Source organism: Capricornis sumatraensis, chromosome 8 (assembly GCF_032405125.1).
Source record: "Capricornis sumatraensis isolate serow.1 chromosome 8, serow.2, whole genome shotgun sequence".
NCBI lineage: Eukaryota > Metazoa > Chordata > Mammalia > Artiodactyla > Bovidae > Capricornis > Capricornis sumatraensis.
Genome location: NC_091076.1, coordinates 57,603,855 through 57,628,220, shown reverse-complemented (window position 1 = coordinate 57,628,220; position 24,366 = coordinate 57,603,855). Strand labels below are relative to the sequence as shown.

General features: G+C 39.8%; 1 protein-coding gene across 2 annotated transcripts in view; it reads right to left on the bottom strand.

Annotated features, from left to right (window-relative positions):
* The window catches only part of ANKFN1 (ankyrin repeat and fibronectin type III domain containing 1), a 193,848-nt gene that overhangs the window by 65,838 nt on the left and 103,644 nt on the right, over positions 1–24,366 (bottom strand). For both annotated transcript variants that reach the window (XM_068978753.1, XM_068978752.1), the window contains 3 exons: positions 18,663–18,760; positions 15,419–15,509; positions 7,937–8,044 (listed from right to left, as the gene is read on the bottom strand). In XM_068978753.1, coding sequence (XP_068834854.1) covers positions 7,937–8,044; positions 15,419–15,509; positions 18,663–18,760 — 297 coding nt within the window. The remainder of the gene's footprint in view (positions 1–7,936; positions 8,045–15,418; positions 15,510–18,662; positions 18,761–24,366) is intronic.

The following is a 24,366-nucleotide window of genomic DNA, read 5'->3' as shown; positions in this document are numbered from 1 at the left end:
GACTTGCATACAGGTTTCTCAGGAGGCAGGTAAGGTGATCTGGTATTCCCATCTCTTCAAGAATTTTCCACTGTTTGTTGTTATCCACACAGTCAAAGGTTTTAGCACAGTCAACCAAGCAGAAGTAGATGTTTTTCTGGAATTCTCTTGCTTTTTCAATGATCCAGTGGATGTTGGCAATTTGATCTCTGGTTCCTCTGCCTTTTCTAAATTCAGCTTGAACATCTGGAAGTTCACAGTTCATGTACTGTTGAAACCTGGCTTGGAGAATTTTGAGCATTACTTTGCTAGAGTGTGAGATGAGTGCAATTGTGCAGTAGTCTGAACATTCTTTGGCATTGCCTTTCTTTGGGATTAGAATGAAAACTGACCTTTTCCAGTTGAAATAGAAGTTTTTCTAGAATTCTCTTGCTTAAGAAATTTAAAAATTTAAGAGATTTTAAAAGAGGAAGGGATGTAAATCTATAAAGACAAAGAGATGGGAAAGGAGATAAAAGCAAGTGAATTTTGGTAGCTAGGAAGCAGATGGTGTTGGAGAAGACTCTTGAGAGTCCCTTGGACTGCAAGGAGATCCAACCAGTCCATTCTGAGGGAGATCAGCCCTGGGATTTCTTTGGAAGGAATGATGCTAAAGCTGAAACTCCAGTACTTTGGCCACCTCATGAGAAGAGTTGACTCATTGGAAAAGACTCTGTTGCTGGGGGGGATTGGGGGCAGGAGGAGAAGGGGACGACAGAAGATGAGATGGCTGGATGGCATCATGGACTTGATGGACGTGAGTCTGAGTGATCTCCGGGAGGTGGTGATGAACAGGGAGGCCTGGCATGCTGCAATTCATGGGGTCACAAAGACTCAGACACGACTGAGCGACTGAACTGAACTGAACTGAACTGAGGAAGCAGATGGACAGAGGGATTTAGTAGACTTGAGGAAGATGAATCCTCAGCCAACAGTGGAGAAAGTTGGACAGTAACATGACTCACCCCATGGGCATCATGCACTGCTGGAAGTGAATGGTGAGTGTGGCGCTAAAATGAGGAGGGTTTGTTGAAATCTGTTTAAAAAGTAGTCAGAGGTCTAGATAGCCTTCCCTATTCCTTCCCCGTTCTAGATGAAAGACAGTAGCTTAATTTCAGGAAAGAATAAAAACAGAGCTCTCTGGTGTGAAAGACATGATGTATGGTTATAAATGGAAGGAGGGAGTGGTATGTACTCAAAACAAGTGGATTAAATGAAAGCTTCCTTACAGCATATTTCCCCACTGGACTCTGGGAACACTGGTACTCAAACTTCTATCCTCCAGGCAGAACATTGGAAATAGTGTCTGTGGAGACTCTGATTAGCATACCAAAACACCTAAAGATTCTGACATTGGCTTTATTACTTTCCTAAAGATAAGGCTATGCCAGATCATCCTACGGGGGTCTGTTTAAGAGCCTGATCCTTGTGTTCAGAGCTTCTCAACAGCTATTGAGTTCTCTTAAATCTGAGCACATATACAAGGATCACTGGGCGGTTTGGAAAGCAGGTAATAGAAAAAGCATGGGCCAAAAACAAGCAAAAGAGCAGTTTAGAGAGGAGTCTATGTTGAAAAAAGAAAACTTAAAATGAAAAAAAAAAAAAGCCAATCATTAATAGCCTGAGAGACAAGCAAAGACTTTGCATCCTTGTAAAAGAAAATGAAGATCATGGCATCTGGTCCCATCACTTCATGGGAAATAGATGGGGAAACAGTGGAAACAGTGTCAGACTTTATATTTGGGGGGCTCCAAAATCACTGCAGATGGTGATTGCAGCCATGAAATTAAAAGATGCTTACTCCTTGGAAGAAAAGTTAGGACCAACCTAGACAGCATATTCAAAAGCAGAGACATTACTTTGCCGACTAAGGTCCATCTAGTCAAGGCTATGGTTTTTCCAGTAGTCATGTATGGATGTGAGAGTTGGACTGTGAAGAAGGCTGAGTGCTGAAGAATTGATGCTTTTGAACTGTGGTGTTGGAGAAGACTCTTGAGAGTCCCTTGGACTGCAAGGAGATCCAACCAGTCCATTCTGAAGGAGATCAGCCCTGGGGTTTCTTTGGAAGGAATGATGCTAAAGCTGAAACTCCAGTACTTTGGCCACCTCATGAGAAGAGTTGACTCATTGGAAAAGACCCTGATGCTGGGAGGGATTGGGGGCAGGAGGAGAAGGGGACGACAGAGGATGAGATGGCTGGATGGCATCACTGACTTGATGGACGTGAGTCTGAGTGAACTTCGGGAGATGGTGATGGACAGAGAGGCCTGGCGTGCTGTGATTCATGGGGTCGCAAAGAGTCGGACATGACTGAGCGACTGAACTGAACTGAAGAGACTGATGCTGGGAGGGATTGGGGCAGGAGGAGAAGGGGACGACAGAGGATGAGATGGCTGGATGGCATCACTGACTTGATGGACATGAGTCTGAGTGAACTCTGGGAGTTGGTAATGGACAGGGAGGCCTGGTGTGCTGCAATTCATGGGGTCACAAAGAGTTGGACACAAGTGTATGACTGAACTGAACTGAACTGAACTGAGAAGAGATAAGCATCTGTAAGAGAAATATTCAGAGAACAACAGAGAGCATCAGAAACTAAAACTATGTTATTGAAGTCTGAAAAGCCAAACAGAAAATAAAACTGGGGGAATCTGCAAGAAAGTGGAGCAAAGGAACGTGAAAATGTAGGAGAGGAATTAAAAAAACAAACGGGGCTGGTTTATGAGGTTCAGTATCGGAATTAGGGTTCTCATAGGAGACGGCAGAGCAAAAGGAGGGGAAGAAATAATTTAAGAAATAATTTAAGAAAATATCCCATAATTGAAAGCTGTAAGTTTCCATATTGACAGGGCTTGCTAAATGTGCAGCACAACAGACAAAAAAAGAGCCACTCAAAGGGACATAGCAGTGAAATTTTAGAATAGTGAAGTTATAAAGAAAGCTTAAAAACTTCCAGGGCAGGAAAAAGTAGCTTTCATATAAAACTTCTGGAATCAGAATAGTGTCAGACTTTTTAGCGCCAAACGCTTGAAAATAATGAATATGAAGGAAAATTATTTCAGTTGAGAATTCTACATGTATCCAAATCCTTAAATAAATACCAAATAAAATAAGTATATCTCCAGATGCTTAATGTATCCACAAATTAGCTCCCAAGGATCCTATGAGGAAGCTACTGGAGGAAAGGCTCCACCAATGACAGACAAACCCCAGAAAAAGGAAGAGATGGTAAACAGAGAACTCTAGTATTGGAGAGTGGCAAGAAGAATCCTCAGTAACAGGCACGGAGGCATTCAGTAACCAGTCTAGACTGGAGCAGGTTAGAGGACTCTCTGAGAGGTTTCTTTAAGAAGATGCACTTGAAACAATACTTATGTATCTGATTGTACTGAGAAAAAACTGATGGATACAGAGAGTAGCTTGGGGATTAATTAGTTATAACATGGAAAGATAAAAAAACACATAATAAAAGTTGAGTGTTACCTACAGCGGAAATAAAAGTTTATCTAGGAAAGGAAAATGATCATAAAATTTATATGATCATTATAACGTTAGCAATAAATATTGATCTTATAAAATTACAATATTAAGAGGATGTACGCATGCTTAGTCACTCAGTCATGTCAAATCTTTGTAACCCCATGGACTATAGCCCACCAGGCTCCTTTGCCCATGGGATTCTCCAGGCAAGAATACTGGAGTGCATTGCCATTCTCTTCTCTGGGGGGTAAGGAGGATAAGGGGGTGGGAATTATATGTGCTTGTAGGAGAGTGGAGGGATAAAAAAGAAATAATCATCTTCCTTAGTGAAATAGTAACTATAATTTTTTAAAATCAGGAATTAGCAATATAACCCTGTTATTTAGAGATAGAGAAAAAAACATCAAAATAATTGAGCCTTTAGGAAATAAAAAACAGATGATGGGAGAAATTGCTTTTTCTTTAATAATAAAGCTTTTCTTTATGCTTTACCTATTTTAAGTCATTCAGTTCTCAAATAACTGACAGGTTTACATAATTCTTATTTGCATTTTACAAGTGAGCAAAGTGAGGTATAGAGAAGGTGGGAATTTACTTACTATCACACAGCTTTGTAAATGTTCAGCCTGTGTTCGAACCCACATAATCTGGCTTCAGAGTACAGTCATATATAACTTAATCAAAAATGAAGACTAAACTAAAAAAAAAAATTAGGCTAAAAAAAGAGAAAATGAGAAATGCTGCTACTAGTTGGGGAAGAAGCCCATGAAAATGTCAAATATTCCAGGTCTCCTCCAGTTTGGGCAAACAGTAGAATTACACTTCTTGGAGCTCTTGTGGTTGGGTTGGGGCCATGTGACCAGTTTGCCAGTGGATTTTAAGTGTGAATGTTAGTCTTGTCCATATGAGACCTTCAAGTGTCCTTTTCCTCCCATGGGTTCTGACAAATACTTCTAGAAAGAGTTTAATGACAAGACTGATGGATAGCCAGCCCTCAGCTGACCAGTGACAGATAGTAGTAGCACATGGGAGAAATAAGTATTTTGCAGTTCATTTGGATACCGCAGCATGACAGCCCATCTTGACTGACGAAAGTGTTAGTCACCCAGTGGTGTCCAACACTTTGTGACCCTAGGAATGGTAGCCCACCAGGTTCCTCTGTCTATGAAATTCTCCAGGCAAGAATACTGGAGTGGGTAGCCATTCCCTTCTCGAGGGGATCTTCCTGGCCCAGGGATGGAACCCAGGTCTTCTGCATTGCAGGCAGACTTGTTTTTACTGTCTGAGACACCAGACTAATACAAGATCTAAGCTCACTTCCCTCCCAAGAACACTGTGGCTGCTATTCTGTTTTTGCTTAGTGCAGAATTCTGGAGCAATTGTTAGTTTTCTGGACTCTGAAGGCAGCTGGTCTTTAGCTTTTGAGTGCTTAGAGCATAGAGAGTTTATTTTATTCATACCAGTACATCTAGCACCTAACACGTAGTAGACAATGTTTCAGTTAATGTTTGCCAGTTGAAAAATTGGAAAATAATTGAAATTCACTCCTGTAGGGGACTGCTTTAGTGAACACAGTTGACTTCTTTATATTTCATTATATATGTCAGGGCATTGACCCTGTGAACAATAAAGACCATGCAATACTTCCACTGAATTTCCATCTCTAAAGATGTGAATTAGCTGTGGCCAGTTCTTTAGCCAAAAATAAAGAAATCAATGTGGGTTTTGGTATCTTCTGTGTAGGGCTTTGGTAGGAGAAGGAATATTTTGTTATTAGTTCTGCATTTAGAATATGCTGTGTGTTTACTGAGTACTACAGGCTCATTACAATGGAGTCAGTGATTCCATTTTAATTCTAGGACGTATAAAGCACTGAGGACGGAGGGTGCTCCATTCTTCAATTGGAAGAACAATGGGAAAAAAGAAGCTAGAGTTTGCCTAGTGCCTACACTGTGCCAGATGAGTTTAATCCGTTATCTAATTTAACTCTTATAACGATCCTGAATGATAGATATTATTATGCTGGCTTTTTCTGATAGGGAAGTTATGGCCCAGAGAGCTTAAATGCTTCTCTTAAGTATGTATTGCTGCTGCTGCTAAGTCGCTTCAGTCGTGTCCGACTCTGTGTGACCCCATAGATGGCAGTCCACAAGGCTTCCCCATCCCTGGGATTCTCCAGTCAAGAACACTGGAGTGGGTTGCCATTTCCTTCTCCAGTGGATGAAAGTGAAAAGTGAAAGTGAACATGCTCAGTCGTGTCCAACTCTTAGCGCATAGTAAGAGGTAAAAAGGGGATTTTAAATAATTGTTTCTTTTCTAATTATGAAAGTTGTAAACCACATAGTATCAATGTACTTGAGTATTTTAAACTAAAGTTTTGTAGTTTCCTGTATCCTTCATTTATCCTTTTAGACTTAGAAAGATTTATGTTGTATCATCTTGGAAGATAATTTGTTTTATCCTGGAGTATGGTAGGTCAGTGTTCCTCAAAGTCTGTGCCTCGGAACACTAATTCTGTGAAAAATGTTTTACAATGGCCAAATAAGTTTGGAAAATGCTTGCTTAACCAATTTCAATATGTCTTTTTATCATAGTCTTTAATATTTAATGTCTATTTTACATTTTCAATAAAGGGAGATATAATGTAACAATTCCCACATTTACTTGACCAGAGATCCTTTTTCAACAGAGCAAATTATGCAACCACTCTTCTTTGGAACACACTTTAGGTACCGTTCAAATATCCAATGTTCATTTCAATATAAAAATACTCTTCTCTTTTGGGAATTCTACTTAATGCTTTACTTACATCTTGCTTGTTGCTATGTGTATATTTACATTGGAAAATATGTACATGATAAAAGTTGAATGGCAACCATAGACATGACTGGGCTGTCAAGACAATCATTTTCCAGTTATTGGACTGTAACCCAGTAGTATTGGAGAGAGCATCTAAATCCTCAGATAATATAAAAAACGATCCCTCATTCCATGAGTAGTGTTAGCTTCCCCCCTCTGATCTTTGTCAGAAAACACAAAATGACTTATGAGTTGCAGAGAAAAAGCTGTCCAATTGCTTTCTCATTTTTGCATGCCATGCAGGAGCCGAAGGACCGGGAAATGATGGAAAGGCAGAAGAGAACGGAGCCTAGGTAACGCCTGGCTTGGTTAAATGGGCCCTGGATAACTGAGAACTGAGGGTATTTTGGCCAGTGTGGAATGCTGAAGGCTCTTGTCTGGCTAAAGTTTTCCTAGAGATCCAAGAATGAAATTCCCCTTGGGCTTCCTTCTCAAGCTTCCTCCATGCATATTCACATTTCCTAATGAACCAGCCACTCATTAGAACATGATTTTCTTGCAGACACTTGCCCTCATTTCTAGCTGTAGCTGGCATTTCTTAACAGCTCTGTTGTCAAAGCTATATAGCAATTGAGAACAAATTTTGCTAGTGCTTAATATGATTTCCTTATACCCAGTCAAAACCCATTTAGCATTTCTTAGTTCCAACCATAGGGTTCAGCAGTGCCCTCTTCTAGAGAGTACAATGCAGTCAGAGATCTGATGGGTGAAGGAGCATGGAAAGTGAAAACTTTGTGGAACTTTTAATTCTCCAAATAAAACTAAGTGCCTGCTCCACAAATCATTACACAGATCAGAAACCTGACCCTGTCCCATTTGAACAGCCCAAGTAGAAAATAATCTTTTTAAAGCTTCTCAGAGATTTTCTGGGAATAGTCAGCTACATCTAGAGAAGGTATGCCCTACTTTCTCATGAGCAGTAGTACAGGGAAAGATTAAAATTCAGGGTGAGAGTAAAAGCCAGTGCCCAGTCCTGATGTAAGACTGGGACACAAAAATGAGGTGTAACAAGAAGACTGGCTTGGAGACAGAAAACCTAGGCTGGTATCCTGATTCTGTTTCTTCCTGGCATTTTGACCTTGGTCAAGTCACGTAGCCTCAGTGATAATGTCCAAAATGAGGATGAAAAGAGATATTGAATGTGAAATTGCATGTAAACTTTATTAGAAATACACACAAAAGTTTGCTGATGCAATTGGTTGAGCTTCCACAGGATGCTCAGAGAATTTTTGTTGCAAGTGAAAAGTCTGAGGGTGAACATCCCAAAGATCCAGCACACTGAGAGGCTCTGTGAAGGTGCAGTTTAAACAAAACTAGTGGCAGCTGCTACTTTTCCTGTGCTTGTTTGCAAACTGTTCCTATGGAGTGAGGGTGTGCAAGAAAGAGGAAGGGAAGGAAGGGAGAGTCTCTTCTAAGGGTTAAAGCAAGATAGTGCTGTAAAGTGATTCCAGATGTACAAATATTAATATCTCTCTCCCTCCTTGATGAATGAGAAGGTATGACCCAGTTAGGAAGCTGCTAAAATTACCGGCGCCACCGAGACCTCAGTTGATGGCTCGGAGGAGATTTTTATCCTTACCCCGGCAACTATCATGCTGATGAAGGGCTCGGACCTGCTGCAGCAGACCTTCCAAAACTTCACTCTGTCCCTTGTGTCTGGGCGCTCTGTCATCATAGTCTTTCCAGTCTATTGAACAAAAGAAACAAACAGAGTGAAATTTTCAAGTAGGAGAGGCCTCTTCCCTGCCTTGCCTCAGGAGCTGAGTTTTACTTAGACTACCCACAGACTCTGTGGATGAGCACCCAGCACTCGCACACGGAGCAGGAACTGCCAAGGGTTTGGAAGCTGCCATTGTTCAGGCCCTGTACAAAACAGTAATTGTGGTTGGTGTCTTGTGTTGGGCCGTTTTAAGGCAAGAGAAAATGGTAATCGAAAGCCCAAAGAAAATAGAGGATTTGGGAGTCCAGTGTCCCCTCCCACAGCTCCTTACCCTCCTTTTCGGCATCCGTGTCCTAATCAGTTCCCCTGTTACCTCTCCATTCAGCACCCCAGGTTGCGACTGCATTTCCACAGAAGGAAAGAAAGGGGTGGGAATGTGCAGACTAGATGAAATCCACAGTCCCAATGCTTTTATTGTAGGTTTCACACTTTTGGCCAAATTGACATTTCTTTCCAAGGAAAGAGCCCATGTCAGATGCCAAGAAATGGAAATCTACATTTTAGCTCTAATGAATGTCTGCTTTGGTTAGCTGGCACAGCAGCTCTTGCACATACTCTGAGCCACCAACCACCCTGTCTGCTCAGTCTCTAAATATACAGTATTAGCTTACATGGCAAATTTAAATTGCAATACCCACTGAGATTTTTCTCCCCCTTCTATTTTCATTCCATTTGGCTATGATGATATCAAAAGTAATAATCCGTTTGGGACTAATGTCAAGATTATAATTCTGCTGTCTCCAACTCTAGTTTTCTTTCTTTTTTTTTTTTTTTTCAGCAGGTCAGTCATTTCAAAGTCCATCCCTTTCCTCCTCTAATCTCTTTCCCCCTGGCTTTTACTTTCTGGATCTTTCAAAAGCAACAACTTAAAGTGCTTCTTAGTTTAAATGCTTTCTCTAAAATTGGTAGACATTCTTTTCAAGAAAAGCCAGTTAGTTCATGAATATATCTGAGGCTTACGTTCTAACTGAACAAGTTTCAAGTTCCCTCCACCTAGAGTTATTTTAAAATAGCGAGTCTCTCTTGTTCAGCCTCTTGTTAAGCTGATGCCATGACTGTTGAAAGTGAAGTGAAAGTGAGCGTCGCTCAGCTGTGGCCGACTCTTTGTGACCCCATGGACTATACAGTCCATGGAATTCTCCAGGCCAGAATACTGGAGTGGGTAGCCTCTCCATTCTCCAGTGGACCTTCCCGACCCAGGAATCTAACTGGTGTCTCCTGCATTGCATGTGGATTCTTTACCAGCTGAGCTATGAAGGAAGGCACCCATGTCAGTTACGTTAGGTAAAAGCATTCCGGATTGGTCTATCCTAGGCCAAGCAGTTCAGCATAGTCAGAAAGGACTCAGGTTATGGAGTCAGATAAGTCTGGTTTTAAGCCCTGACACTTCTGATTCCTAGTTTGGTATCTGTAAGCTGACAGAGACTTGACTCAGTAGTATGAAAAAGGGGTATAGTATCTATTTGGCAGGATTTTTGTGAGGATTAAATGAGAGGTGTATTATATTAGATATTCAGCACAGTGTTACATGGCAAGCCTTATGTAAATAATAACTTAAAAAGAAGGGACCTCATTGATGGAAAGTGAACTTCCTGAATGGTGTATATGGAAACATTACATACATTTCAAACACATTAGCAGATAATTCCCTTTGAAGTGGAAGGCCTCGGAGATTTTCTAATCCCTTTTCCGTCCCATCTACCCACCATGTAGCCATTTTCCTTTTTCACCTCTCAGAAAATAAAGGCCCAGAGATAGCCATTCCAGTTCTAAATCATTCAGCTTGTTGGTGGCATAGCCAGGCCCATAACATAGTCCGTGACCCTCCGTATAGCGCTCATTTCCTTATACCGTGGTGATGTTTTTGTTTTTGTTTTCTGTTGAGAAGGAGGGTGAGAGTTTGTTTGGGGTCTGTGTGCTGTGGCTTAGTTGTGGTCGACTCGAGACAGGGAGTTGGCATAGGTGCTTTCTGTGGACGCTGTGTCTTGTTGGCAGAAACCATGGCTTAATTTCTCTCTGCCTCAGGGCTCTTCTCTGTAAAGTGAGCTTTTGAATCTCTTTTTTTAGGTTATTTGTGGTTTCAGAGGAATAATGTAAGTAAAGCACTATTCTGGGCACATTGGAGATGCTCATTAAATGTTGGTAAAGCATCGTGACTTGAAACATGATGGTGTTCATGTAGAATGGGCTAGGAAAGAGCTTTTACTGGGAAATGTAGAGATATCCGAGGAAACAAATTCCAAGTGGCCCTTGGACTATCTGTAGTGTCCCTGGTATCTGGACACAGTGAGAATAAACGATGCTCTCATTAATTCCCAGAGGCTGTTATGTGTTTGCTCTCTTAGGTGAATATATCTGAAGTACTCAGATAAGATGAGCAAAGCTGTTTGCTTGAGTGAGACTCCTGGGTGGCTGAATTACTACATGGCTCTGAACGTACTCATACATTCTAATGAGTGTTAATACTGCCATCAATGCAGGGGGAGATGAATGAGACCTGGCTCTTTCAGCTGAGCCCTATTACATCAGAGGCGAGCTTGAACTGATGACTTTATGATACATTAGAAAATTGCTAATGCTAAATTGCAGCCTTAGTGAGCACTGGACATGATGCCAAGGTTTTTGGAAAGAATGAGTTTTTCTCATAGATGTTTGGAAGGTTCTGATGACTACATAAAATAGGAGACTTTAGGGATGAGGAACAAAATTGAAAATATATTAAGAAATCAGGAACCTGACAGGAATAAACTTAGCGTGGTAGGAAAAGAGCAGATTGTGCCACATAATACTGCTCACTGTTCTGGTAACGAGAACACTCCAGTTGCAACACAACGCAGAGCTTACATTCGCTGGCGATATCAGGGCTCTCCTGATCGTAACTCAGACAAGTCTGTCTGGGTCCTGTTCTCTTGGTACGTACCATGCCGTTTAACATCAGTCTATAAAAACACATTAAGGCCTTTTGTAAAAATATTTTAAAAAGCTTTATAGCTTACTGGAACATATTACCAAATTTCCAATTACTCTGTCATGTTAGAATACATTGTCCTCTAGTAAATATCTGAATGCTGATATATGTTACATCACAATGTCATACTCTGTTTATAAATAGAACCAGAGTGTTTTTATATTGTTCTTTCCAAGTGACATGGCAAGTCTGCAGTGACTATAACGACATGTTTCGATTTTAGTTCTTTGCCAGATACCCCTACTAATCAATGCGCTGTTTTAGAAAGTGTTGCCATTTGCTATGTTAATTACCAAGTAATAAGTAACTCTTCTCAGCCCTGGACAACTGTTCTTTTCATTCTGGAGAGAGCTCTTCAAATGGACTGTGAGGGAGAGTATCTGAATAGAATTTGAGGTTTACAGAACCAGGATCCATCTGATGTTTATAAGTAAACACATAATATAAGTCAGAACTTGCGTGGGGTATGCATTTGGAGTGGGTTTCCCCCTGCCCCACCTTCAGGCGTACTGTTTTTTCCTACTTTTTTTTTTTTTTTTTGGTTTTCTATTCCTGCTATCCTTCCATCTTGAAAGATACATACCCTTCCTCTCTGTCCCACCCTGGAATGAGATTGGTTCCTTAAGTATCTTAGTATATTGGATAGTATAGTAGCGTTTTATCTTAATCTTGCAATATTCCCCCATGTGTTTCTGGCAAGTCTTCAGTAAGAAAGATGCCCAGGTAAGACTGGAATAGTTAAATCATCAAATGCTAGGGGACTCAGGAGTCTTAGAGATCTTTGGTATTTGTGGTCCAAGGCTCTGTATGGCCCGATTTAGCTATCTGAATCCACAAGAGGCAAGAATACACAGAAGAACTCTACAAAAAAGTTCTTAATGACCCAAATAACCATGATGGTGTGGTCACTCACCTAGAGCCAGACATCCTGGAGTGTGAAGCGGGCCTTAGGAAGCATTACTATGAGCAAAGCTAGTGGAGGTGATGGGGAATTCCAGCTGAGCAATTTAAGATCCTAAAGGATGCTGCTGTGAAAGTCCTGCACTCAATGTGCCAGCAAATTTGGAAGACTCAGATGTGGCCACAGGACTGGAAAAGGTCAGTTTTCATTCCAATCCCAAAGAAGGACAATGTCAAAGAATGTTCAAACTGCTGCACAATTGTACTTACTTCACATGGTAGCAAGATAATTCTCAAAATCCTTCAAGCTAGGCTTCAACAGAACGTGAATTGAAAACTTGCAGATGTACAAACTGGGTTTAGAAATGGCAGAGGAATCAGAGATCAAATTGCCAACATCTATTGGATCATAGAAAAAGCAAGAGAATTCCAGAAAAAACATCTACTCCTGCTTCATTGACTCTGCTAAAGCCTTTGTGTGGATCCCAAAAACTGTGGAAAATTCTTGAAGAGATGGGAATACCAGACCATCTTACCTGCCTCCTGAGAAACCTGTATGCAGGTCAAGGAGCAACAGTTAGAGCTGGACATGGAACAATGGACTCATTCAAAATTGGGAAAGGAGTACATCAAGGCTGTATATATTGTCTCCCTGCTTATTTAACTTACATGTAGAGTACATCATGCAAAATGCTGGGCTGAATGAATCACAAGCTGGAATCAAGATTGCTAGAAGAAATACCAATAACCTCAGAAATATCAATAACCAGAAGAAATATCAATAACCTCAGCAATATCGATAATCACCCAATGGCAGAAAATGAAGAGGAACCAAAGAGCTTCTTGATGTGAAAGAAGAAAGTGAAAAAGCTAGATTAAAACTCAACATTCAAAAAACTAAGATCATGGCATCCAGTCCAATCACTTCTTGCAAATAGATGGGAAGAAATGGAAATAGTGACAGACTTTATTTTCTTGGACTCCAAAATCACTGCAGACATTGACTGCAGCCATGAAATTAAAAAATGGTTGCTCCTTGGAAGAAAAGCTATAACAAACCTAGATAGCATATTGAAAAGCAGAGACATCATTTTGCTGAAAAAGGTCTATATAGTCAAAGCTATGGTTTTTCAATAGTCATACGTGGATGTGAGAGCTGAACAATGAAGAAGGCTGAGTGCTGAAGAACTGATGCTTTCTAACTGGGGTGTAGGAGAAGACTTCTGAGAGTCCCTTGGCCAAAAAGGAGATCAAACCAGTGAATCCTAAAGAAAATAAATCCTGAATATTCATTGGAAGGACTGATGCTGAAGCTGAGGCTCCAATAATTTGGTCACCTGATGTGAACAGCCAACTCACTGGAAAAGACCCTATTGCTGGGAAGGGTTGAAGGCAGGAGGAGAAGAGGCGACAAGGATGAGATGGTTGGATGGCATCTTTGACTCAATGGATATGAATTTGATCAAACTCCAGGAGACATTGAAGGACAGGGAAGCCTGGCGTGCTACAGTCTATGGGGTCGTAAAGAGTTAGACATGACTGAGTGCCTGAACAACAACAGCAGTAGTTGGTATTGGCTGGTTGGCTTTTAGTCTGATAGCAGGGAGCTAGTTACTGCATAGAGTCTTGACTAGTTCAGACTTAATCCTGGCTCAGCCATGTACCAAAGTTGTGTATGGGCTGGTTGGCTTTTAGTCTGATAGCAGGGAGCTAGTTACTGCATAGAGTCTTGACTAGTTCAGACTTAACCCTGGCTCAGCCATGTACCAAAGTCATGATCCTGGGCAAGGCAACATCTTCTCTCAATCCTAATTTCCTTACTAGTGGAGGAGTAGAGCATGGTGGTTAAGAGCAAGGGACACAGGGTTTAGACTTGACTTCAGTGCTTGCTAATTTTGTGTTGTTGGGCTATGTGTGTGTGTGTTATGTGCATCAACATGAATAGTCCCGTCATCAGTAAACTAATAAAAATCAGCTCAATAGGTTTGTTATGAAGACGGACTTAGTCTGTATAAAATTCTTAGATCAACATGCAGCATATAAGCAGCTTTAGAAATGTCAGCTTGGTGTTGATAGTGATGCGGAGGATAATGGTGAGGTTTGTCCACAAGATGGGAACAGCAACTGCTGTTAGGGTTAAGCGACATCCTGACTGCGACAGCTCATAAGGTACCACCTGGTTCATGGTTTCTCCCAGGTAAGCATCATTAGAATACTTGAAAAATGCATAAATGTATAACAAGGAAACCAAAGAGCCCATGATCTTATAGCCGAAATATCTACTGTTAAATTTTACTAATTATATGCAGACACACCTACCTAACTGTGGTCAGACTCACAGTTTAAATGAGAAAAAATTGTGAAATTTGTTTATGTAAAACTTACACTATAAGAATGTCTTCTATACAATGTTGGCTTTTTAAGAACACCATTTTTAATGGTTGTATTTTGCTCTCTAGTGTGGGTCCTTATACATCATGTTTTATTTAACCATGAAGTTGATGTCGGATATTTGTTCTCTCCATCACACATGATATTTCACTGTATCAATTTATTGCTGCAGTGCCCGTGTTTGTTTATGATTGTGTGTCTGCATCTGTTTCTTTAGGTTATATTCTTAGATGTATAATTATGGGATAGAAAGAAATGAATGTTCTTACAGCAGTTGATATAATATAAACATTGTTTTCCACAAAGGATGGAGCTGTTTGCACTTTCTCAAGAACATGTGATACCATTCTAAATGATCACATTAGTGAAGATTTTTTAAAAATTAAAATATAATTCAGAGCAATAGACTTATTATACAGAAAAATCTATCATATTGTGGTATGTCTGGAGATATCTCTTCTTATTAAATTTTCTGGTTAATAGAGAATTATCAAATATACCACACATAAATTATTAATTTTAAACTAAGGGCCTTTGCTGGGTTTTTCCACCACCATTACAAATATTACAGATTTTGTTTGTGGCAGAGTGTGACAGAGTGCCTGTTAATAAGAAAACTTTGCTTCTGATGGAATGTAAATAAGATTTGCTAGATTTTTGATGAGGGAGGGGAGGTGAGAGCTAAAGTGCGTTGCATGTACTCGGGGCCAGCCAGTCCTAGTATGACATTTCAGGACATCCTCACAAAAGCCCTGTGAAGGGCATGATTCCACCCATTCTACAGATGTTGAATTGAGACCCAGAGAATTTAAGTAAATTTGTAAGGCCATGCAGCTAATAAAATGTATAATGGGTATCAAATTCAGTCTTGCTGCTTCCAAATTCCCCCTTCTTTCATTCCACTGAGTTGCCTCCCAGGGAAACATTTCTGCAGAGGAATCATTCATTATGTGGCCAGATGCTACTCTGAGGAGGTCTTGTTATTCCGAAGCAGTGGGGAGAGGGAATGGCAGGGGCATCCCGAGGATGGGATTGGAGTCGGAGCCTGGCCAGGCTTGAGAGAATTCACAGCCACCACCTACTAGAAGGAGAAGCACATGCTGGCGTCGTGGTCTGAGCAGGTCCCCATCCTTTCATGTTGTAAGCCGACACTTGAACAAAATACTGTTGGCCCTGCAAAGTATTGAAACAGAGAGAATGAAGCATTGGGAGTTTTATTTAGTCAGTTTTACTGTGTCTGATGAACTCATTCATCCCATTACCCACACTTTAACTTTCTAGCTTTTCTTGACTACTATGTTTTTACATGATAATAAATGTGTTTGGGGTGCCCTCTTAATTTCTTTGTGCTTTCTTTTTTCCAAAATTGGAATATCATAGTTGCTTCTCCTGACCTCCCCCCAAATATTATACACCAGTTTTTAAGTCATAGTCCTGTATGGTTTACGAAAACCTGCAATTTCTCACCCTTTATCTGTTTTTCCTTTTTTTCTCCTCCCTAGTGGCATATGCTATCACCTTCTTCTAACTCATCATCTTGCTTTATAAAATTGACAAGTTGTAATGAACACATTTTCAGATTAATAATTAAAGATCTGCTCCATTCTTTCAGTGGTTGCATAGTACTCCACTTTGTTTAAACATATTAATTTATTTAACCAATCCCTCGTCGGCAGACAGATTGTTTCCACATTTTATGATACAATAAATAATACTGTAATAAATATTCTTTACTCAATTATTTAAAAAAAATTAAATCTTTGATGTTACTTCCTTTTAAAAACCATTGTTAAAACAATAGTTTATATCTTTAATATCTTAAGATATCAAGAATTAAGGAGTTTTGGCTGTATGGAGGTTCCTCAAAAAAAAAGAAAAAAACAACAAACAACAACTTCCATATGATCCAGCAATTGCACCTCCAGATATTTATCCAAAGAAAGCAAAACACTGATTTCAAAAGATATATTCATCTGAATGTTCAAAGCAGCATTATTTACAATAACCAAGGTATGCAAGCAATCTGTGTCCATCGAACGGATAAAGAAGATGTGATACACACACACACACACACACTCACACACACTCACACACACACACACTCACACACACAGACAAAGGACTCGGCCGTAAGAGTGAAGTTTTGCCATTTGCAACAACATGGATGGGCCCAGAGGATATTATGCTTAGTGAAATAAACCAGAAAAAGATAAATACTGTATGATATCACTTATATGTAGAGTCTAAAATATAAAACAAACTAGTAAATATAGCAAAAAGGAAACAGACTCACAGATATAGAGAACAATCAGTGGTTACCAGTAGGGAGAGAGAAGTAGGGAGGAGAGAGAAAGGAGAAGAGAATTAAGAGGTACAAGCCACTAGGTGAAAAATAAAGAAGATACAGCAAGTTCGTAATGTACAACACAGGGACTATAGCCAATATTTTATAACTTTACATGACGTATAATCTATAAAAATATTGGATCACGACATTCTACACCTGAAACTAATATAACATTGTAAATAAACTGGACTTCTATGTATTTATTTATTTTTGGCCGTACCCCCTGGCGTGTGGGATCTTAGTTCCCCGGTCAGGATCCAACCTGTTCCTTGGGCAGGTGCAGGGGCAGTGTGGAGTCTTAACCACTGGACCACCAGGGAGGTCTCATATGCTTCAAATTTTAAGAGAGAATTAAGTTGTTTTTTGTTTGATTATAGCATTTTAAAATGTTTTGTATAGTTTTATGTTTTTGCTTTGAGGAATACTTTTTTCCCCCCAAAAGGGTATTTCGAAGTCAGCACTTGTTAAAGCATTGCTTGTGAAATCTGTAAAATGGTGTTTGAAGTTAAAAAAAATGGAAATCTTTGTAGAGCCTTTGCTAGGGAGTTAATAATAGTGGCCTTACCTATTATAAACTTAATTTTTATAACATTAAGAGTGGGTTTCTATGTACCTCAACGTTATGGAGATTCTGTAGAAGTGTAAATCTGCTTCTAGGCTTTTATGTGATTAGGATAGTGTCTGCATTATTCTCATTGGACGGCCAAGTGGAAAAACTTAATCCCTATAAAAATTAGTTCAAATATTAGAGAATTCTCTGTGGAGAGTTTTCCATTTTTATCACCATATCACTTTTTCTTTTAAGCAGTGGAAATTCCCTTGGGTTCTCTCTGGCCCTCTTCCACCATGTGAGCTATAGTGTTGGGAATCAGATGCTGATAGCATCTCTGGGGGCCACCCACTCAGGGATTTGTTTGTCCTGCTAATCCATAGCTTTGGCCCTGGTGTAGACGTGTAAGTAAGATGAAAAGTTAAGATTCTGTGATGATGACCCAACCACCAAGAATTCTATTAGAATAAGCTGGTTCAAACTTGATGAAGTGCAACCTAACACAGCTTTTTAATTCTGGGCTTCAGGATTATGCTTTACAGATAACTGTTTTAATTGATTAGCCTTTTAGAAAAACAAGAAAATTCTCCCTCTGCCTCTCACATTTGAAGGTCCTAAGATGTTAATTATTTGAGTTGGATAAGCAATAATACAGGTTTAAGTTTACCTAAAACCTTTTTTAATTAAAACAAAATTGATGGTTCAGTTTAGCTGCATTAATTGTTTGAGGAAATATAGGGTTTGTTCCAGTCTGAAGTGAGTTGTTAGGTGTTTTTATATACTGCATTTCATATGCTCGTATAGTTTGTAGTTCTATAAATAATTAACATTTAGATTGGTTAAACAAATAAGCACAGTTTGTTTCAGTTTTTCATTCACAGTTTAAATTGGTTCAGGTTACTGAGAACCGTAGTGCCACCAAATATAGTTTCTTTTTTGTGAAAGCAGATTTAGACACAATTTTTTTTTTTTTGTAATCAGGGGAAAAGGATTTCTCTCAGGAAATTGTGTGACTCCAGTTGATGACTGATCTCAACCAAAGCTGTCGGGGTGAGGGTTAGATGAGGCTGTTATTTTTACCATCAGACAGGGAGTCAAAATTGGATCTCTGAGAGCCTTTGATCCCTCCCCCCAGCCCCAAGATTAAACTGTGATCCAGAAAGCAGCAGCTTTCAAGGCTTGCATGAGGCCAGTCTTTTTCTGATCTCTGTAGAACATGGCAGCTTACAAAGTGGTTCATGCTGTCTGCTCTCTCCTTTGTGGGGTTCAGATTATGGATACCAGACATATCATGCTTAATGAGTGGCAGTTGTTGCCAGAGGAATGGGCGTTGGCTGTTGCTTCCAAAGTAGGCATTTGCTACGAGTATCCCAGCACAGACATCAGGGGCAGGGGAGCAGGGAGTGTGACGGGAGGACTTGGCGTTTACCGTTTTCAGTCCTGTGATTGTGTATTTCAGGGTCTGCAGGTTTTCCACGATGATTTCTCCAGCCAGAGGACAAAAGTCTTTAGACATGCTCCATTCCACTGGATGGAAAGGGGAGGGTGGGGGGGAAAGCAAAGGAGAGAGAAAAATAGAGAAAGAAAAAGGAAGAATAGTCATCTATCAAGAATCTCTCTCAAAAACAGTGAAGTTTACTGTCTTTCCCCTATATTGGCAATCTAACAGTTCTCAGGGTAAGGCAGTTTCCACGTCCACCATTATTTTTTAAAACAAAAGCAGGAAAAAAGCACTCACTCCTTCAACAATGATTGTGCATGCTAAGTCACTTCAGTCGTGTATGACTCTTTGTGACCCCATGGGCTGTAGCTGGCCAGACTCTTCTGTTCATGGGATTCTCCAGGCAAGAATACTGGAGTGGGTTGCCATGCCCTTCTCCAGGGGATCTTCCTGACCCAGGGATCGAACCTGCATCTCTTAAGTCTCCTGCAGTGGCAGGCAGGTTCTTTACCCCAGCGCCACTGGTATGTATTTATGTGTATAAACACACACATGCTAAGACATATTATATATGTTTGTTGTGTATAGAAGATAAGTTATTTATTACATGTGAGAAGTGAAGGATTCAATAGGATATTACCTTCTATTTGTTCCCCAGGTCTGGTTTCTGGTTCACTATTTTGCTGAGAGTTTTACTTGAAGATCCCAGGGGTATTCTTCTCACAAATAAAGAAGCCTCCTTTCATGCCCTCCTGCATAATTTGACTCCTCCTTCTAGAATAATTCTCTTTTTTTAGTGTCCTATGCTCTACTCCTCTGGCTTTGCTTCTCCTCCATGATAGTGTCTTCCAGGCTTTTTCATTGGCTTCTTTTCAGCTGGAGAATTTGGGATTTGTGGCTGACCTCTTCACTGCTCCCCACACACCTGACATCTCCAAAGTGGGTGTTCATTCACAGTGAAATCTAACACTCAGATTGTGACACCCCATTTTACTGTGAGACATGCTCTTTCATAACATTTTCCACTGGTTGGAAAAACCCATGGTCAGGAGAGAGATTGTACATCATCAGTAAAAAGCGTCTTAAGTGACCGTTTACACATGGCAGGATTTGAGGCAATCCTAAATGAAGCGTGAGCTTAAGTCACATGGAAGACAAGGCCTGCATATTTCTAAACCTCATGATGACAAGCTATAAACCTTAAGATTTAAATTATATTCTCTATGACACTTAAATACTTCAAAATTAAGCCAAACCATCTAAATCCTGCTGCTCCCCCAGACTCAGACAATTCCTCTGCTGTGGAAGTACTCCACTAAGTACTTTTTCTTATAGGAATGTTTCTCTTCTCTTTTTCTTAATTCCCACTCATGACTTTGCCACACAGCTAGTCAACCAACCTAAAACTCGGTGCATCCTGGCCTCCTCTTTTTCTCCACTTCCTCACAACTGGTTGATTACTATACCCAGTAAATTCTGTTTTTAAATGCTTCCCATAAATTTCCCTCTCTTCCCTCACTGAAGCTATTCTAGAGTAGACTCTCACAATCATGAGCAATTGATTTTTTTTTTTAGGCCTACTTAATAAACTCTCTTAATTGATTTTTCTGTCCATATCTGTATCCTTATATACAATCTTCTTCTTATAACCTGCATTATAGTTTTAAAATAAAGATCAAATCATTTAGTTTCTCTGCCTCAAATCTTCTCTCGGTGTCTGGTTGCTTTCAAAGTGAGATGAAATCTTAACAAGGCATTCAAGGACCTTCACAGTCTAGTCCCAACCTTATTCGACTATGCTAATGTTCTGCCATTTCCCAGAGCAAAGTCCTTGCTTCATAAACCTCTGTTGCTTGGCTGTTAGTCTGTGTGTTTTTATGCCTCTCTCTTGTGTTCATCTTCCAGCTTTGTTTGCCAAAACCCCACTAATCCTTTAAATTCCTCAGGAATAATTAATTAAATACATCTTTTCCTGTGTTCCCAAAGCACTGTGTTTGTATAAAAATAAGGTTTAATACACATAATTATGCTTTGTTGTGTGTGTCTCTTTTTCTTGTAAGATGTTGGGAAATTTGAGAATAAGAAAAGCGCTAGGCCTTTTTTCCCTCTAGATCCACACGTGGATCTGGGCTCTTGGTGCACGGAAGATGCTTACTAAATATTTCACAAATCAAATGCATATATATCTGTTTTATTGTGTGCGTTTGCATATGTACACATGTTCACACACACACAATCCAGAGTAGACTGGCTTTCCAACATAGAGATATTTTTCTCATGTGAATCTTCTCCTTCTCCAGACTCTTGCCCTTTGAAGCTCTCAGGCACATTATAAAGTCTAATTAGAATCAAATGATTAAGGTTTTATGTTTACTCTCAGATCAAGCCTATACCTTATTATAAATACATATTTTAAAAAATATATATGGATGTATTTTAATATATGTATTTTATATATGTGTGCATATATGTATAATTTTTTTCCCAAATGTTTTATTATGCTTATGAGCTCGTAGTTCTTGTTAAAGCCAAGTTTCCTAAAGTCAAATTAGAGAGAGTTTGTAATCAGAGAATAATGTTGCATATTATTTTAAGCTAAAGAAAAAAGAGCAGTCACTGAGGGAATTATCACAAACAAAACGAAAATCAGTAGCACATGTGCAAGAACATTTATAAAGAACAAAGAATATAGGAAAATTCTAGAAACAAAAATATCTCTGGTTGCCATTGAGACATATATGGTTGACTGATGTGGTGAAGCCCCAAGTCCAAGGCCGAGGATCAAGAGCTTCTGATTTTGGGCTAAGGATTCAGGGTAACATCCAAAAGAAGAGCTAAGAATTAGTGGGAATAAGAGCAGATTATTTGAGAAATGATTAATGAAAAGTTTCCCAGAGATGCAGTTTTTAAAGTTTCTGAAGAAACAACAGTTTATTTTTGAATAAGTGCTGTCATGTTCTATTGAAATATGTTCTACAAAGCATATTTCAGATGGAAAAGAGGGCCTGGCTTCTTGAAAAACAGCACACACACACACACGAAACAAATAGAAGCAGGTTTGTAGGGAGGTATGGTCCTCTTTGGGAGTTAATAGAAAGGTTTAAACATTTAAGTCTAATTTGATTTTATAATGTGTGTAGATTTCAACAGGAGAAGGATTTAGAGAAAGAGAAGACTCATGTGAAAGGAAAAAAATTCTCCACGTTGGAATGGCCAGTCCATTCTGGGACAACTTTGTTTATGGGACAAACCTAGTTTTTTTTCCTCTATGTACTTCCTTGGGTTGGTGGGCTCTTTTGACATACAGAAGGTGATTCTGCTCACTCCTGGAAACAGAGTGAGTAGGAATCACTTTGAGAGTCAATTGGGAGTTCTAAGAAGGCAACTTAGTAAGGTCTCTCTGGAAAGTTATGTGTAGGTAGTTTAAAGACTTAATATTAAAGCCATGAGAAAAATCACTTATAAGTCTGCTCTAAATCCCTGAAGGGTTGGAGCTGTGTATATGAAGTTTAAGACTATATAAGACTTATAATTTTCAGATAAAGATTAGGGCAACTGTTTCTACTTAGGTCTGGGAAATAAAAGCAGGGTTCAATCATGCAATAGCTCACAGCAGTTGAACATTAGTAAAAAAGGTGCCAGACAAAACCTAGGTGTTAGTATTTCTTAACATTTGGCTCTGGCTCAAACTGTGAATCAGTGTATTTATATCAAATAGCTATGAATATTTTAAATGTGATTTGCTATTTTAACAAATATTTCACTTTTATCTAAGCTTTAGAAATGTCAGCTGGGTGAGAAAGTTCTAGCTGAACCATCACCATTTTCCTGAAGACAGTTATGTAAACCACAGACTGAAAGCTTAAGAAGAAAAAGAGCTCCTAACGGTTTGGCCTTGTCATTTGAAGTCTATAATGTAAGGAGAAATGTCCCAGGGAGAAGGGTAGAAAACGCATGACTGGAAGCATTAGGGTGTGCAAGCAGAGAACTTGGTCAAAAAGCAGGTCAATTTCATGCCTCATGGTGGGGCTTGAGTGATTAGCAAACCCTGGAGTTGTAACAGTGTTATAAATGAAAAGGCCATCCAGAGTCCGGGGAGCCTCAGTGAGGCATGCACTACTGTGTGATGCTGCTGCTGCTGCTGCTGCTAAGTCGCTTCAGTCGTGTCCGACTCTGTGCCACCCCGTAGACGGCAGCCCACCAGGCTCCACTGTTCCTGGGATTCTCCAGGCAAGAACACTGGAGTGGGTTGCCATTTCCTTCTCCAATGCATGAAGGTGAAAAGTGAAAGTGTGATGCTGAGGACTGTATGAAAGCAAAGGCATAAAGAGGTAACATTGCAGCAATGTCTAGTTTCTCTTCAACTGATTTAAAAAAAATCTAAAGCTTGCTATTGTCCAGCTTCTCCTTCAAATCTCAATGACTCAAAGTCTAGAGAAGTTGTTTTACCCTCTTCACACATCAGGAGGGCAGACTGTAAAAGGTATCCTCTTGCCCAGGCCCTAACCGAGGTTTCCACTTGAGCCTCACCAGCCACTCTGCTTCAGGCCCGTTGCTTATGCTGTTTTCTCTTTTGGTATGCTCACCTTTCCCCAAATCTTCGACCCACTTCATTCAAACCCCTGGTTCCAGGACCCTTCCTTTCCACAGCTTTTCGTGGCTTTCCAAGGAATTCCCCATAGCAATTATAATACATCTGTTACATTGCACTTGCTTTATTATTTCGAATCAAATAGATCTGTCTCCTCTTTAGTCTAAGAGCTCTCTGAATCAAGCTGCATTAATACCATTGATACCATGCATCTATCATAGCATCTAGCACAGTATAGGTGGCTCAGGATATATGGGGTGAACTGAATACTTGACTCATGACTTTGGAATGCTTGAAGACTAAGACAGACAGAAATCTGACCCTAGAACTTAAAGAATAAGAAAACAGTGTTAGAATAGAAAAAATTATAGTCGAAAGAGAATAGAAGTTGTTTGAGCTGCTTAATAAGTAGTTGAGATCGAGATTAATTCCTGGCTTTCAGATTCCCAGCATCCGAGGCTGTTCACTTTATCTATACTGCCTCTGAGGACCCCAAAAATTAAAGTTTATTTCCTACTCCCTATCAGCACTTCTATGGAACCAAAACAGCATTTTTACTGGCCACACTCACTCGGCGCCTTAGCTAATGAATGGAATTTGGCTAGACTGCCCAGCCCAGCACCAGAGCATTATGAAATCTTCCCTTGATCCATCTAATTGTGCAGTTTCTAACCTTTCAAGCCAAGAGGAAGAGGGAGAGAGGAACATGCCTAGAAACCCGGAGAAAGATCAAATATAGTCATTTCCAGAGATGAGAAGATCTGTCTTGCTAAAGCATGAACCCACTCCACACTGTGAGTTTTAAATTGGGAACTCACGTGAAAACTCTGAATCTGGGAATTCTGCTTAGGTCTGGCAACATACGAGATTGGAGCCGCTTACATTTTTTATTTTAAATTCCCTTGGTAGTTCGAGGAGCAGGGGCATGCATTACTTTCAAACAAGAATCTTTATTGTTTGCATAGCACACAGTCTTCCAGTTAATTAGAAAAACATTTTTTTCCCAAATTAAGTTTCCCTAGAAAAACAATGATTTAAATTAAGGGCAAAAGGCTTTTTTTTGGGGGGGGTGGGGGGTGGGGGGACACTAGTAAACCCTTC